This window comes from Corapipo altera, unplaced genomic scaffold, assembly GCF_003945725.1.
Source record: "Corapipo altera isolate COAL_440 unplaced genomic scaffold, ASM394572v1 54, whole genome shotgun sequence".
Lineage (NCBI taxonomy): Eukaryota > Metazoa > Chordata > Aves > Passeriformes > Pipridae > Corapipo > Corapipo altera.
In genome coordinates this window covers 4,719,548-4,734,130 of record NW_020884902.1, presented here as the reverse complement: position 1 = coordinate 4,734,130, position 14,583 = coordinate 4,719,548, and the positions used below count along the sequence as shown (strand labels likewise).

Below are 14,583 nucleotides of genomic sequence, written 5' to 3'. Positions count from 1 at the left end.
TGTTTTTGATATGATCACTGCATGTCCACAGGAAAGGCTTACAGATCTGCTGCAGTACAAACATAAATTAGAAAGTATAACTGAATTGCATTTTGAAAGTTAATGTTTTGTTAAAATTCTACTTAGTAATATGGAGGAATACCTTATAAAAATAAATGCACATAGAATATATGTAATATAATTTAATTTATGTATACGTGATTTACACAGGTATAATGAAAATGCAAGTTGCATGTGCTTGCATTGTACATACAAATGTGCACACAAATGCAAATTAAAACTCAGAGTAGCATTTTTAAAATTATATTCATGGTTGTAATTTTGGTCCTGACAGAGCCAAAGGGAAATATACTTGCGATATGGGAAAATACTTGCAGGGGACCCACCTTTAGAACCCATTCAGTTTGTTGAGTATTTTCCTTCCAAGTGTCATGTGGAAGAAGATATCGCTCTTGCTGCTACCTTCTAAGCCCATACAGTGGGCTCAGCAATTCCTAAAGGTGGGCAACTTGTAAGGAAAACTTTCCTCTGGAGAAAAGCAATTAAGGTAACTGCAACTGGGGTTGCAGTCCAGCTGGTCTCTCCCATAACTCTAGTCTTCTGTCAGCTAGACTGGTGGCTCTTAATTGTAAACTTGAACTTTTGCTACGCTCGTTGAACAGTGCTTGGAGTAAAGGGATTTAATACTTTTGCTCATTTTGCATAATGATGGCTTCCTTTTATTTCTTACCTTGGTGAATAATGTATTTAACCTGAACTTTGAAATAGTGTCCTCTGCAGTAACCACGTCATGTCTTTCCTTATAGCCAGATCTTATTCCCAGATCTTTTTATCCGTGCCTTCTAAAGTGAGAAATACCATTAATGAGCCCTATTCAGACCCAACAAGTCTAAAGGGACTGAAGAGTTCTGGTGGGTTGACCTGCGTGTGGGTAGTTTAAGATGCTACTGCTCTGGGCTATCTACTTGGTCTCCTGCCTGTAAGACAACCCAGGGCTGACATAGCAGAATGCAGTATTTTAGGGACACGTCTTTGAGACACAGGTGCTGCTGCAGGGCAGGAACTGTACCAGAAGCGGGGCAGGCAGGTCTGGTGAGCAGCATCCTGCAGTGAAGTCTGTCAGAGCCCTGATTAGCGAGCGTGAGAGTTGTGCGATGGCTCTTGCGCTGTGCTGCCTCTCAGCGAGGGCCAGGTGCCACTGGGGTCTGCAGTGCTGGTGCGGTGCCGGGGTGTGGGTCTGGGAACAGGGGGAGGGCAGGCTGCCTGGCTGTGGCAGGACAGGGTGGTGCTGCCTCCTGAGGTCTGGCCTCGGAGCCGTCCTCCCCTGAGGTGCTCAGCTGGAACTGCATTGTGCCCGAGAGACTGGAGTGCTTGCATGTTGTGCACCGTTTGCTTTTTAGCTCATTTTCCTCTTTCCTACAGCCTGCACTGTGTTTTGAGCACAGTGTTTTGCCCCATGGGAAGCTGCAGCTAGTGTTCATGTTAACTATATAGGTATAATGCAAGCTGGTATTGAGCCACCTGTAAAGCAATGTCTGCTTTCCTTCACATACCTTAATCTGAATCTTGATCTCAGTGCTGCCTTGCCAATTATTTTTTGTACACTGTAATGTATCTCTTGCAGCCTGTGAGGCTTGAGAGAGCTTAACTTGGAACTGTGCACGTTGGGAGAAGGCATCTGGCAATGATGGAGGGAAAAGCCAAAGCCAGTGGCAGAAATCACAGGTTCTGTTTTCAACAGAGTGAGGCTCTGTTATCATACATGACTCCGGAAAGGTGCCCTGTGTGTCCAGATGGCACGAGTATGCCTTCAACAGTGTTAGAGCCATGCAGTTTGTAATAGAACCCTTTGCTCAGCCCTGCCTCTCAGCTTCCATGCTGCTGCAGGGATTGGGAGGGTGGGGGGCACCGCTGGCTTGACTGTGCCTTGGGACTCTGCTCTGTGTTTGGTCGCTTTGGTTGCTGAAGCAGCTTGTTCCCACTGACCTGCATTCCAGCAGATAGGACATGACAAAGATTTTGGTATGTTTTCTATCATTTAATAGCTTAGAGATTTTCAAAGGCTTTGCTTTTGGGGATGATGGTGGTGCTAGCTTTTCAGTGCTTTGGGATTTGGTTTTCTCTGCTTTTGCCAAGATTTCAGTTTGGCCCTCCCTGCAGCGAGCTGGTTTTCAGACTGCAGCTCCCAGAGCTGGGTTACTTTCCTGCAGGTACCACCTCCTTCAACCATTCATCTTTTCAGGTCTGTTTTCTGGTCCCTCAGATGAGGGAGGGCAAGGGGAAAGGAAGGAATGAAAGCAACAGTTCCTATAGTGTTTATAATAGCTTTCTGTGCAGAGGAACGAACACAATGTGATTTTGGAGGGATTTACAAACAAGTTTTAAGCTGCAGAGGGAATATGTTCTTACCCTCAAGGCACATATGCATACTCATTAACGTTAATGGAAGCTGCAAGCACTGAACAGTAAATAGACCATGCAGTGGTAAAAGACACGAAGCTCTAGTTACCCACTTGGGAATCACATAGTGCCCAAGACTTGGCAGTTGGTACTTTAGCTGTGTTCTGCTAGTCTATCCTGTGTACTTAGTGTATTTTTTTTATTCTTCTTAATTTAACAAAGTTGCTTTATGTATTCCTCCTCTGTCTTTTCACGATAGCATGTTGCTCATTTGCTGAGAGTCACTGCACCTTTGTGAAAAAGCACAAAATTCAACGTGCAGCCCCCCTGTGGTACAGCTATTGCTCTGCTCTCAAGGGTGATGGAAGCTGTGATGTTCTTGATAACAGAAAAGCCTTAATAATGCAAGTTCAGGGAGCGTTGGGCTGATTTACCAGATTGACTGCAAATGCAACCTGTCCAGGAGGAGCTGCCTGCCGTAAGCCAAAGCCAGCAAGCCCTGCTAAACACTTGTGACTCCTGCTGTGAGCATGTGGGCTTTTCTGCACTCTTTACCACAGTGTATCAGAGCTCAGGAAAGTTTATAAGCCTGGTCACAACCCAAGGCCCAAACCGTGCTGGTGAATGCACATCATCTGCCCCGGAATTAGCGAAACCATCTCAGACCTAAAAGCAGTCTCGGGTGTAATGCAGACATGCTGTATAAGAGATTTTCTCAGGCTGCTGCTAGCCTGAAGTCTGCTGACTATATAGGGTCATTGTAGTCCCTGAACACACCAACAAGGCAAGGAAATATCAGCCACTTATTCATGTAGTCAACTGGGATCTAGGAGAGAGCATTAGCACAGGTTTCATATCATATGAAAGTCGCTATGCTGCTTTTAGAGCCAACCTGGCCAAGAAAGTACTTTAGATGTGCTCTTTGAGGTGTCCGAATCAATAATCTTTGCCAGAAAGACCACAATGAAAAGAGAGTCTCTGAAGGAAGCTGTCATGTGGGTGGTCTTGTTCACTGCATGGTTAATTTGCAGCCTCAACAGACAGCCCCTATGTAACTGTAAGGTTATAGTGTCAAGAAATCCATTTATTATCAGCAGGTCACTGTAAGTCATCTTATTTGTGACTCTATTTCATTTTTTATTTTGTTTATACCTCAGGGAACCATAATACTGGACCTTCTCAGCATTTCCACCCATGAGTTGAAATACTACGAAACACCAGATTCTTGCTTTATTTTGCTTCACTGAATGGCTCTGAAGTCAAGGCCAGGAGAGGAGGGGAGGAGAAATCCAGGTTAATTCTCTTGCCTTGTTTTGACAGCCCATCACAATTTGTTAAGTAAAATGCCTGTGAAACTACAAAAATAACAATTTGAGAATACTCCTACTATGCTTCTGTTTTGCATACTGTCTTTGGCATTGTCTGTTAAAGGCATTGTGGACAAATGAGTAAGGACTTGAGGGATTAGACTGAAATCCTAGAGCCTCTGTTTACTCTCAGAGCTGGTCTATGATAATAGAGATGTGTGCAAAACTCATTTGGAATTAAAGGAAAAAACACAAAACAGCAGCACTCTTCGTTCTACAGTAAATACATTGGATTTCCACCTCTTTGTCTTACCTTATTTTTAACTGGTGCCCTAATTTTGTTCTCACTTAAACAATCAAATGAGACAAATCCTTATGGAGTGAAGCATGACTGAGCTCTCAAAGTATTTTGTGCCAAGAGGTTTGTGCAGGTTACACTCACATTGGCTTTACTGGGAATGCACAGTGCTTACAGAATCACATCACAAGAGATTCAAGTCTAGCTCCAGGTGAGATCCTGTCATGGCTAGCCTCTGTTTCATTGGTAATTTCTTTCTAATGACTGTTTGAACATAGTAGTCTTGGTTGGTGCACTGGTTTGCTGCTTTCATCTCTTCCACTTGGCTTAATGTTGGGTGACATCAGGCAACATATGCCTGACATGCTACAACTGTGTTTGGCACTTCATGATTTTCTGTCCATCCGTGTGCAAACAGTGCTGTGTTGGGATAACGTGCACAGCAGTGACAGCTCAGCAGAGCACAGCTTCCTTTTTGCAGTGCCATCAACTTGCCTGGAGGTCACGGTGTATCAGCCTGAGCTTTTCGTAGATGTATGAAGGGGAAAAAAATAAAACTGAGCACACAATTTTGGGGCTAATTTTAGTGGCCTAGCTTCTGGCATGTCAAACAAGAAACGCATACCCCAAAGTTCATGGAATTTACAGCTGACTGCTAGTTCAGGGTGAGGGGAGGCTTAGATATGGGCATCTAAATGAGACAGAGCACAGTGTCCTTGGCATCAACAAGAGGCATAGCTTAATATTAATTTCCAGTGCAGTGGTATAATATTTGCCACGTCTTCCATAATTTCTCTGTGATGATCATAACTAATCATAAAAAATACTCTGCTTTGAAATTCAACCATCTTGCAATAACAGTTAGAGGATTCTAGCTCTTCTTATGCTTAATAGTGAAACAAAACCAGAACTGCAAGTACAGGACTCTCCGAGCATAAACATGCGTGAAAAAATTCAGCTGTGTTGGGAGCAGTGTAACCTTTGGGTTGTTGGTCCTAACAGTGCTTTGTGGGGGTAAAGGAGATTCCTCTAATACTCTCCTCCATGCATGGCTGCAAATGGAGCTGTTTCTATTTCCTCTTGGTGGAATATTGAAGGATGGCTTGGCTATAAACCTTGCCTTATAATCAGTGGGGGCATGCCAGAAGTGCCCTCAATTGGGAAAGTTTCAGTGGAGTTAGGTTTTTGATTGTGACAATGGACGTCTCTTAATATTTGGATTTTGATGAATAAGATGGTAAGTAAACTTTTGATTAAAAGAAAAATCAGTGACCAAAAAAGCAAACATACAAATGTGTACCAAGCACAAACTTGAAGATATACCACTAGTGAGGATGCAAAAACTTGATCATACGTATAGCCTGCTTATTTTATTATTTATGAGGGTTTGCAAGCAAAAACATGAAAACTCAGTGTTCTGTGGTTCTGAATTTGTTATTTTTTGTTAAAGGCAAATAATTTTTACTGGCTCTGTGGCTGAATATCTGCAGTGACTAATTGCTATATGATCCTAGTTCTGAAAATGCCTGCTTGCATGTCAGAAAGTGTTATGGCAAATGAAGACTTCTGTAAGTAATACTAACCATCATCTCCCAAGGGTGTAAGTGGAGGAACAGGCCCTTCACATCTCTACCACCACTGGTACAGATGACCTTGAGCATTTCACTTGGCTCTCAGTGTCACAGATTCCTCCTTTGTAACGTAGGAATACGGACAAAGGCTTTGTTTAGCAAAGTGGTTTGCAATCAGCTTATGACCAGAGTGTTTCTGTTCACATTCAAAGCTTGAGCTGATGGGACATGTGTCAGTGCTTTTGTGAGCAGCACTGTAGAAAGAAGTAGAGAAGGGAATATGCAAAAAATACTGTCCTTGCTAACGTGAAATTCTGCGCATCTGGCAGGGTTTCATTTGTGAACTCAGGGCAGTCACTGTGGAAACCAAGACTTCAAACAGTTACTCAGTGTAGGAACTGCTCAAGTTCCCTTTCCCAGCCTCTTAATGGTATCACTGATGCTACAGAGCGTGAATAAGGATGGCAAAATCTGAGCTGCCATTATGATCCAGATCTGTGAAATGCTGAATGGTATGGGTTTAGAGAACAGATAGTCCCATGAGATGGTAGGCAACAACCTGCCTCAGAGCTCAGGCTGTTCTGAGCTGTGCTCTACCACAGACTGTGCCTCAGTGGTGTGGTTGAATTCCTGCAAAGAGCTTTGCTTCTGAACAGCAACAAAATGAAACAGGCTGTAAACAGGTCGTTCCTTTGTGCGCTCCATCTTTGCCTTTTCACCCTCCATCTTGCTTCTCAGGTGGAACAATGAGGTCAAGCCTGGCATTTGAAACAGGAGGTGGCCTTCCTAAAGCTTGTCTGGAACTGTGCACAACACTGTCAAAATGGTGCTGTACACTGCAGCCATACCAGGTGAATTTATGGTGATGAGACTCGGCTGCATGACCCTTGTAGATCAACACTATTACAGGCTCTACTAGTTTCACTACACCACTCTGCAAATAAATGCAGGAAGAAATGATGGATGCCAGGCACACAGAGAAACTCCAAGTGGAGGCAGCTGATAATGTGTGGCTTGTCTGTAATTTTGTCAACACTTTATTTAGACTTGAGGAGGAGAGAGAAGTCAACCCTATGGAGATGGAAGTAAAATTAATAGCTGTGAGGCATTTTTCCTAAAGCTGATTACTGTATTTCATACCATTCAGCCTCTGACCATAGTGCTTCTAGTGTTACATCTCCAGGCCCTGCTGCTGCCTGTGAGCTGCTCTGACAGTGCTCTGTCCACCTCAGCTATCATCATATTTACCCAAAAGATGCTCAGTGACAACCTGCAGTAACTGCCTCTGCAGGGTCACCTTGTGTCCTTTTGGCAGAGGAAAGAGTGCCCCTTTAGATGAACTCTTGTTCCTTGTGGCTGGTTTGCTTTCTTGATGCTCCTGCTGTGGTGACTCATCTGACCCCAACCATCAACCTTGTGCTGTGTTTTGAAATGTGAGCTCGGTGACAGAAAGAAGGGCCTGCCGGATGTGTCAGTCAGCAGCAGCAAGAGGCTCTTTATACAACAACCAAAAAGAAAGAATTGCAAAAATCCCAGAGAACTTCTGGGGAGCGAGGGGATTTGTGAAATCTGTTGGTTCCTTGTTGCTGGTGGGAGATGCCAAGGACACACAGGAGCCAGTGTGGAGCCGCCGTGCCTGTGAAATAGTTGGACACAGTAAACCTCATGTTGAAGTCCCCAAGAGCTCAGTATTCTGCACACCACCACCTTGGTAGGTCTGCCAGCTTCATTTAATGGGCTGCAATTATTTTAGAAGCTCAACAAACAGATTGTTACTTATATAAGCAAATAATGCATTTGACCTACTTATTGTAGCTGTAAGTAGAAGATAAGCATTGCTGTGATCTGAAAAATGAAGTGTCCCATATCTCCGGATAAATTATTCAAGTCTTTGCATATAGTAACTGCTAGTGTTCTGGTCTAGTTGCTTGTGAACCAGAACAACAATTAAATCAAGGAAACAAATACAGACTATTTTTCTAGATAAATAAAGGAGTTGAGTTAAACTTACTGTTTCATTAAGCATTTGCTCTTTCTCTACCATTTCCTCAGTAAATAATTTTGGAGTTCACTATTTGGGTGTATCTCCTGGTTTTAGAAATCCCCCAGAGCAAGGAACTCTTTCAGAGATCAGTTTTGTTCAGTGTCTCTATGAGCACTGGGTCAGAAAGCCTGGGTACCTTGCCTTCTCCAAGAAGTTCATGAAAGTTCAGCAAACGATTTCCCACACCATCGCCCTCAGCTACGGTAGCTGGTAATCGATAGCAGTGTTGCTCCTGTGAAGCCAGGAGTTGCATTGACTGGAGTCTGCCTTTGTTTACATGAGCATTGCCAGATGATACCACTGAGACCTTCAGTGCCCTTTGGGCAGCAGGTAACATAGGAATAAGCAACTCAGCCCTCAAAGGCTTACTGGTGTGATAGTGGTGTCCTCTATGTACCAAGCTCATGTGACATAGGTGTCTAAGGCATGTGTTGGTGGGACTTAGCTCTTTAGACATACTCAGAAGCATCCCTTTCTGAACAGAAGGGAGATATTTTCTTTTTACAGGTCAACAGAAATGCCGTTGTGCTTGCAGTCATCCCATGGCACAGTCTGTAGAAACTCATAGAAAATGCAGAGCCTCACCATCTTCTGTGTGATGTTCAGGGAATAGCTACAGGGAAACTGCAGAGAGGGAGAAGGGGCAGCTGAGTGCAGGGTGACAACTCTATGAGAACTGCACCACATCAAAAATGCTGAACTGGGGGGTGGTGGGGGTTAGGGTTAAGGTTAGGGTTGCCCATTGTTTTCCATCTAAAACTCAGTCAGTTTGTGGGGAGCTGCAAAAGTAGAGCAATAGCAGTCAGTTTACAGTAAAACAGCAAACTGTCTTCCAAGATGACAGTTAAGATTCCATAAATGCTACTATAAACTGGAAGGGCTTTACTCATATTGCTGATCTGTGGCTCTTTCACTGTACTCTGTTGTGATCATGGGTAACTCTTCACTGCTCCAGCTCTGTACATGTTTCTGCAGTAAAGACCAAAAAACAAGCACATACACTTTGTAAATTAATTTCTCTGCCAGCATGATTCAGTAATTCTGTTTGCACACTCTTCATTAATGATGCTTGTGGCAGATAAATTCCCATGACAATTGCCTTTCTATATCTAGAATTCCTTCAGCATATATAGAGTTACAAAAATTTTTATTGCCACTGGTACACCATTTGCAAAATCTGATTTGCATATTGCAGACTTCAGGCTGTCTGAAACAGAATGAACCAGCACTTTGAAAGTACTCGTTGCATGTGTGGGCAGTGTGAGGATCCTTGAGGATCCTTCCCCAGTCATCCTCCCACTGCTCCCTCCTCAGAGCCTCTCCCGCTGGAACTGCCATACACCCATGTAATGTCATAGATCCTGGCCCTTTGTGTCTGGGCATATTAGTTCAAGGATTTTTTCTGGATGGATATTCAGACCATAGCCTAAAAGAAGTTATGTGAGATTTTCGTTTGCCTCCTTTTGCACTCCGCTCATCAGTTTTCCTGTAAAAGGAGAATGATTCAAATTGACTATTCTTTTCTTACTTATCCAAAGTCTTGCTTTTTCTGCCTTTCCAGAGCTGTGCTGACTGACAATAACTTTTAGCCTCAATTAATAGTACAGAACAGCTTGATTGCAAATAATTTGTAATTATTCCTCAAATACTCTTTTCTTTTTTTCTTTGCTTATTCAATGTTATCTGGAAAAATCAGGGACATCAGTTACTCATTCTTTAAAAGAGCTAGGATGTGAAGTTCAAAATATGTGAGAGCACAAGGCTGGGCATTCAGACAGAGGCTTAATTACTTTGTAATTTTTTTAAGTTTTTGAAGACCTTTTCACTGTAGGAAAGACTAATAAGCGGGATTCAGTGTGCCAGGTGGATACACAGAGAAGTGGAGGTCTATGGAGGAGAAAACCCAGAAGCCAGTCTGTTCTGGAATGTGGCCGTTTGGGGAGGGACTCTCTCCAGCATGCTGATAATCCAAAGGTTTTGGTGTATCCTGGCATCTCTGGGTCTGCCCTTGTCTTGATGCTGCAGAACAAAGGACTGGCAGCCCCTGCTGTGCTGGGAGGAGGCACTGGCAGCAGGGAAGTCAGTGCCCTAGGCTGGCTTTTGGGAATCCCAGGTAGGTATGGCAACCTTGGCATATAGAGTGTGTTAGAAGCAGGGGAGTTGGGGCTGAGAGTTCAGCTTTGTGGCCCAGATACACACCCCTAAACTGAGTCTGGCAGTACAATGACTTCAAGCACAGCACCTATCAGCTGCAGTAGTTGTATTGTTGGAGTAATGCAGAACTGAATTTAACTGCAGGGCCCAATTCTGCTCTCCGTTGTACTGATATTTAATTCTGGAATATCACTCCCAAAGCCACTAGCTTTCCACCAGTTTGAATTAGAGCAGAAATCAATCATTTTAAAAGGCAAAAGAAGTTGTAGCCAAAATAAAGGGACCTGAATACTTTTGAGGAAGTCTCCTTAATCATAGCCTTGAGACATACAAGTAGCACGTCAATATTATTTTATGACATTGACTTTTAGTCCTTTCATTTTCAGTATAATTTTGTCTTCTTTAAATGCCCAAATAATTTCCAGTAAGAGCTAATAGATTCAGGAGCAGAGAAGAAATATGTACTGCATGAAGTCATTGTGCTGAAACCACCTATTACCTATCTGAATTAATCAGATGGCTCTTTCTTTCCTTCCATGTGCTTCCCCTCTTTTAGAGGATCTTTTAGAAAAGGAAGAGGTAACCTGCAGGGAAAGGCCTTGTGTCCATGAGGACAGTGCTATTTTGAAAACCAGGGTTTTTTTCATGACAGAGATACAGTCTCTGATGTTACTTCAATCTAGTGATGATGTTTCTATAATCACTTGTTAAGATGCATCTTTGTGAGTATATTTTCTGACTGTTCACAGTAGGTGAATGTTTGTCTTCAAATATTCCTTGGAGAAGAAAAGATACATGTTCAACACTGCATGTCTCCAATAACTACATTTAAATTTGCTTTAGTTTTCTACTGTTGCTTTCCAATGATAGGAAGCTCCGTGCAAGTTTTGATGTAACCAAATAAATTAAAATAAAACCTTTGTGTTAAAAAACCTTTGAACCTTAACTGGTAAAAGATAGTGAAAGGCAGCATTATGGGGTAAAATGACAGGCAAGGCCCTGTGGCCTGTGACAAAGAGATGAATTAAACTCAGGTCTCCTGAGTTCCAGTCTTTTGCACAGTTCAGAGGACTCTGCCTTTTTAAATTCAGTTTCACTAAGAGTATTCAAACTTCACCCACAGAGATAATGAAATCCAACCCAATATAAGCACTGGTGCACAAATGCACTTAAAATGATGTGCAACTTTGAACAAGCAGTTCATTTCATTAGAACCAGTGGGGTTATTCAGTCTTGAACTTGGATACACATATGTATACATATAGGCTCTGTACTACCCTAGAGCTGGATTTTCTCTGTTGAATTATGTGATGTGAATCAGAATCTGTGTATCTGTGATTCAGTATCCAGCACGTTCAGGGTTTAATTAAAGAAATTCTATTTCCTTTCACTCCTGGAGGCTCTTTTTGATAGAGGTACCCCTCAAAATACAATGAGATTAATTCCTTCCGCATTTAAAGTCACATTTTTAAGAAATTTAAAAATTTTTAGGGCCCAATTCATTCCTTCAGTTAGAAATAATGTGAATCCTATAGCCTCTTGTAGAAATTGAAAGGGAGGAATGTTCCTGTTACATCTGTTTATTCTGTTTTTTACAATGAACAGCACAATTCATCAGATTGGTCTGTGAAATTTAAAAGCTGGAAAACATCCAAACGACAATTAAAAAATTAATTTTAATTTTTAGATGTTTTCACTCATTCCTTACACAGCGAGCAAACAATAAACAACGGTATGACAACACATTTTCATATTTCAGTCTCTCCTTAAAGAGTAAAAAAAATACTTCAGAAGGATAATACCAGAAGCATTTTGTATTTCCAAAATTAACTTTGAAAGGCAGATTATCTGGGCATGTCTGAAAGCGATGCGTAACCTTTGCGCTACATATATCTCATTTCAAAAATGTCATATTCTCGGTAGGGCTTCTGTGAGGCTATTTTAGGCATTGTGCTACTTGCTTCGAGACAAGAACCGAAGTTACTAGAGCCTACATCTCTTGTTTTGCTTGAGGTTTCTTAGAGCTGGATAATTAATTGCTTGGTAGTAGGACACTATTAAACATGGAGATTTCCTGCCCAAGCAACGTAAACTTTGTGAAGTTCACTGTTGTTTGCAAGGATTATTGTATCTCCAGTTTATCAGTTATGGTAATTTGGATGGTTCTGATGCAAACAAGGATCTGCTAGCACAGCATTCTGAGCTCCCACAGCCGCAGCAGCTCCTCTGAGGGCAGAGGACCACAGAGCAGATGCTGAGTTTTCTTCCTCTGAGCACCTCCCATCTCTCAAACTCCTCGCACTGGTGGTCACTTGTGTTTGTGTGTGTCTGTGATAGAAGCACTTTGAGATGGATGTTTAAGGAAAGTTGCACCTGGCAGGGAAAGAAATAGTTCTCACTTTCATTTCTTCTATTTAGCTTTGGATCAGGACCCACATCCGCTGATGTATGAGTGGCAGAGTTTCAACACAGGTTAGTGGCAACAGTTGCACCAAGGACATAGTAATCCATGTTGAAAAGCACTTAATTACTCCATGTTTAGGGCAGACAACACAGTAGTATGTATACCACCAATATGTCAGCATGGTTTGCTTTTCATAGGAGTTTATGTTCTCAGCAGGCACTGAATGCTTTTTCTGCCTGATAAATGTCAAGTACTTTAAGCAATCTTGCCTATTCCTCTCTGGAGATTGCCAAATAATCCCCTTTCATGGAGTATGGGATCTTGCCAGGGCTTCTGCATTCATGCAAATCTATCTCTGCCAAATGTTGGTAACACAGGAACTGCACAAATACTCCCTGCTCCTTTCATTAGCTTTGCACAGCTCTGTTTAGCTGCAGGATTCCTGTTTTTTTCTCTGTTCCAGGCTGAAGCAGTAGTTCATGACCCATATTCCGTTATAAGGTGTCCTGTAGAATTCAGCCCTTGCCATGGAGTTCTGTTTCAGAGTAGAAACCTTTGCTAAATAAACTGAAATATCTTGCATCATTAGCTTCTTAAAGCTAATTCAGTTTGCCTTCTGAATGTCCCCCTGCATCCAGGGGGAGTTCATGGTAGATGTTGAACATTTCCTCTGTTCCCAGTCATGATTAAATGATTCCTTTATTATTTATCCATTTACCTGTGTATTTTCTCTAGGAAGTCTTATAGTTCATACTTTGTGCAATATATGGGAGGTAGATACCTTTTTACCTTTTAAAGTTTATAAAATACTTAAAACATTTAGTTCAAAATTGTAATTTGAAAAGTCCAATTTGTCACAGAAGGAAAAAGATCTCAGTAACACACCACCTCCTGGAAATAGATGGTTTAATAAAATTAACTATGGCAGAGGAAAAATGCTTTAGAAAGAAAATGGAAAGTAAATCACTTTGTCATGTTTTACTCTGTCTCATACAGCAAGATTGGGTCATTTGACCTTTTTGTTGATAATGTCACCAAGATATTTTAGGCTAATGCTGCATATCATGCAACAGCAGATGAGGCTCTGTGTGTCACTTGGTACTTAGTTTCAACCCATGCAAAAATACAAGACTAGATGGCAGAATGTCAATCATTTTTCCTTGACATTTCTCATTTCCTCATTTGTAATGTAATAACCTGTGAATGTTGTATATGCAAACTACAGCACCTCAGGACAGGTTTAGACCGTGTGGCAGAACTTAATCAATTGGTTAAAAAACTGTGAAAATGGAAGGAGGGAAGAGGAAAATATGCTTTTTCGAGCAATTTTTTGGAAAACACAGTACTTGTAACCACTTTTGGCTATTTTTCAACAAAAATATCAGCTAACACTATCCTTGAATGACCACTGACACAAGAGCATCCCATGTTTTTATTATTTGTCTGTCCTTAACATCTCTGCATATAAAGAGATGAAAGAGTGGGAATGCGGCTGTGAGGCAGAGCATGTTCTCAGTGGGACACTTGTGGCACAGAAGATGTAGAAACCAGGGCACAGAACAGGGGTTTGAGGACAGCAGAGGATCAGGAAATGTTTCTATCTCAGGTAGTTATTAAGGAGTATGAAGCACAGGGAACAGAAGACTGGAAGAAGCCTCTGTGTACAATTTTCAGATGTAGCTAAAATAGAGTTCAGGTCATGTGCAACACATTCACAAATGATCAGACAGTTTGTGCCAGTCATTGACTCTCTTCATTTTAATGACAGCAATCTGAATAAGATTGCTTTTGACAGGGCTGTAAATCAGATTAACAGAGGTGTGGAGAGAGGATTGAGATCAAGTTAATGTCAATAGAATATATACAAATATAATTTACAAATAACAGACTAAACGGAAAGGAAATAGTAATTTAGCTGGAAGCATGGCAAGAAAGATATGCCAGCATTGTCAAATACATCAGGAGTAATATTTTCTGCAAAGCCCAAAAGATTCTGGTAGCCTACATCTCATTCCCAAAAGTCTAGCCTAATACATTCAAGAAAATTAATTTAGGTTAATTAAAAAGACAAATTTAAAATGCATTAGGATATATCCACACAGTGAAAAATTATCAAGCTACCAAACACTCTTATCTGTGGTAGCTTTTGCATGTCCCTAGCCTACTACAAAGTGGAACACATTAATTAGAATCCTCATGAAAGCATAATATAATTTTTCCAGTGTTATTTTGTTTCTTTTAATTCTGGAAAGATTTCTTTTTCTTTTTACTTTGTTGTACCTTTGTTGTATGTTAAGCTTAAACAAATGCTGCTGGTGAAGAGTGGTCTCATTACTTCATATATGTACACGTGCATATATGTGCATTCGCAGCTCCATATTCCTAAACAAAACTTGTTTATCATC

The 14,583-nt window shown here is 41.5% G+C and overlaps 1 protein-coding gene across 5 annotated transcripts in view; it reads left to right on the top strand.

Moving 5' to 3' along the window:
- The window catches only part of NYAP2 (neuronal tyrosine-phosphorylated phosphoinositide-3-kinase adaptor 2), a 135,895-nt gene that overhangs the window by 64,775 nt on the left and 56,537 nt on the right, over nucleotides 1-14,583 (top strand). For 3 of the 5 annotated variants that reach the window (XM_027650570.1, XM_027650571.1, XM_027650569.1), the window contains exon 4: nucleotides 12,193-12,246. The exons of the other annotated variants lie outside the window; for them this stretch is intronic. In XM_027650570.1, coding sequence (XP_027506371.1) covers nucleotides 12,193-12,246 — 54 coding nt within the window. The remainder of the gene's footprint in view (nucleotides 1-12,192; nucleotides 12,247-14,583) is intronic. 5 annotated transcript variants of the gene reach the window in all.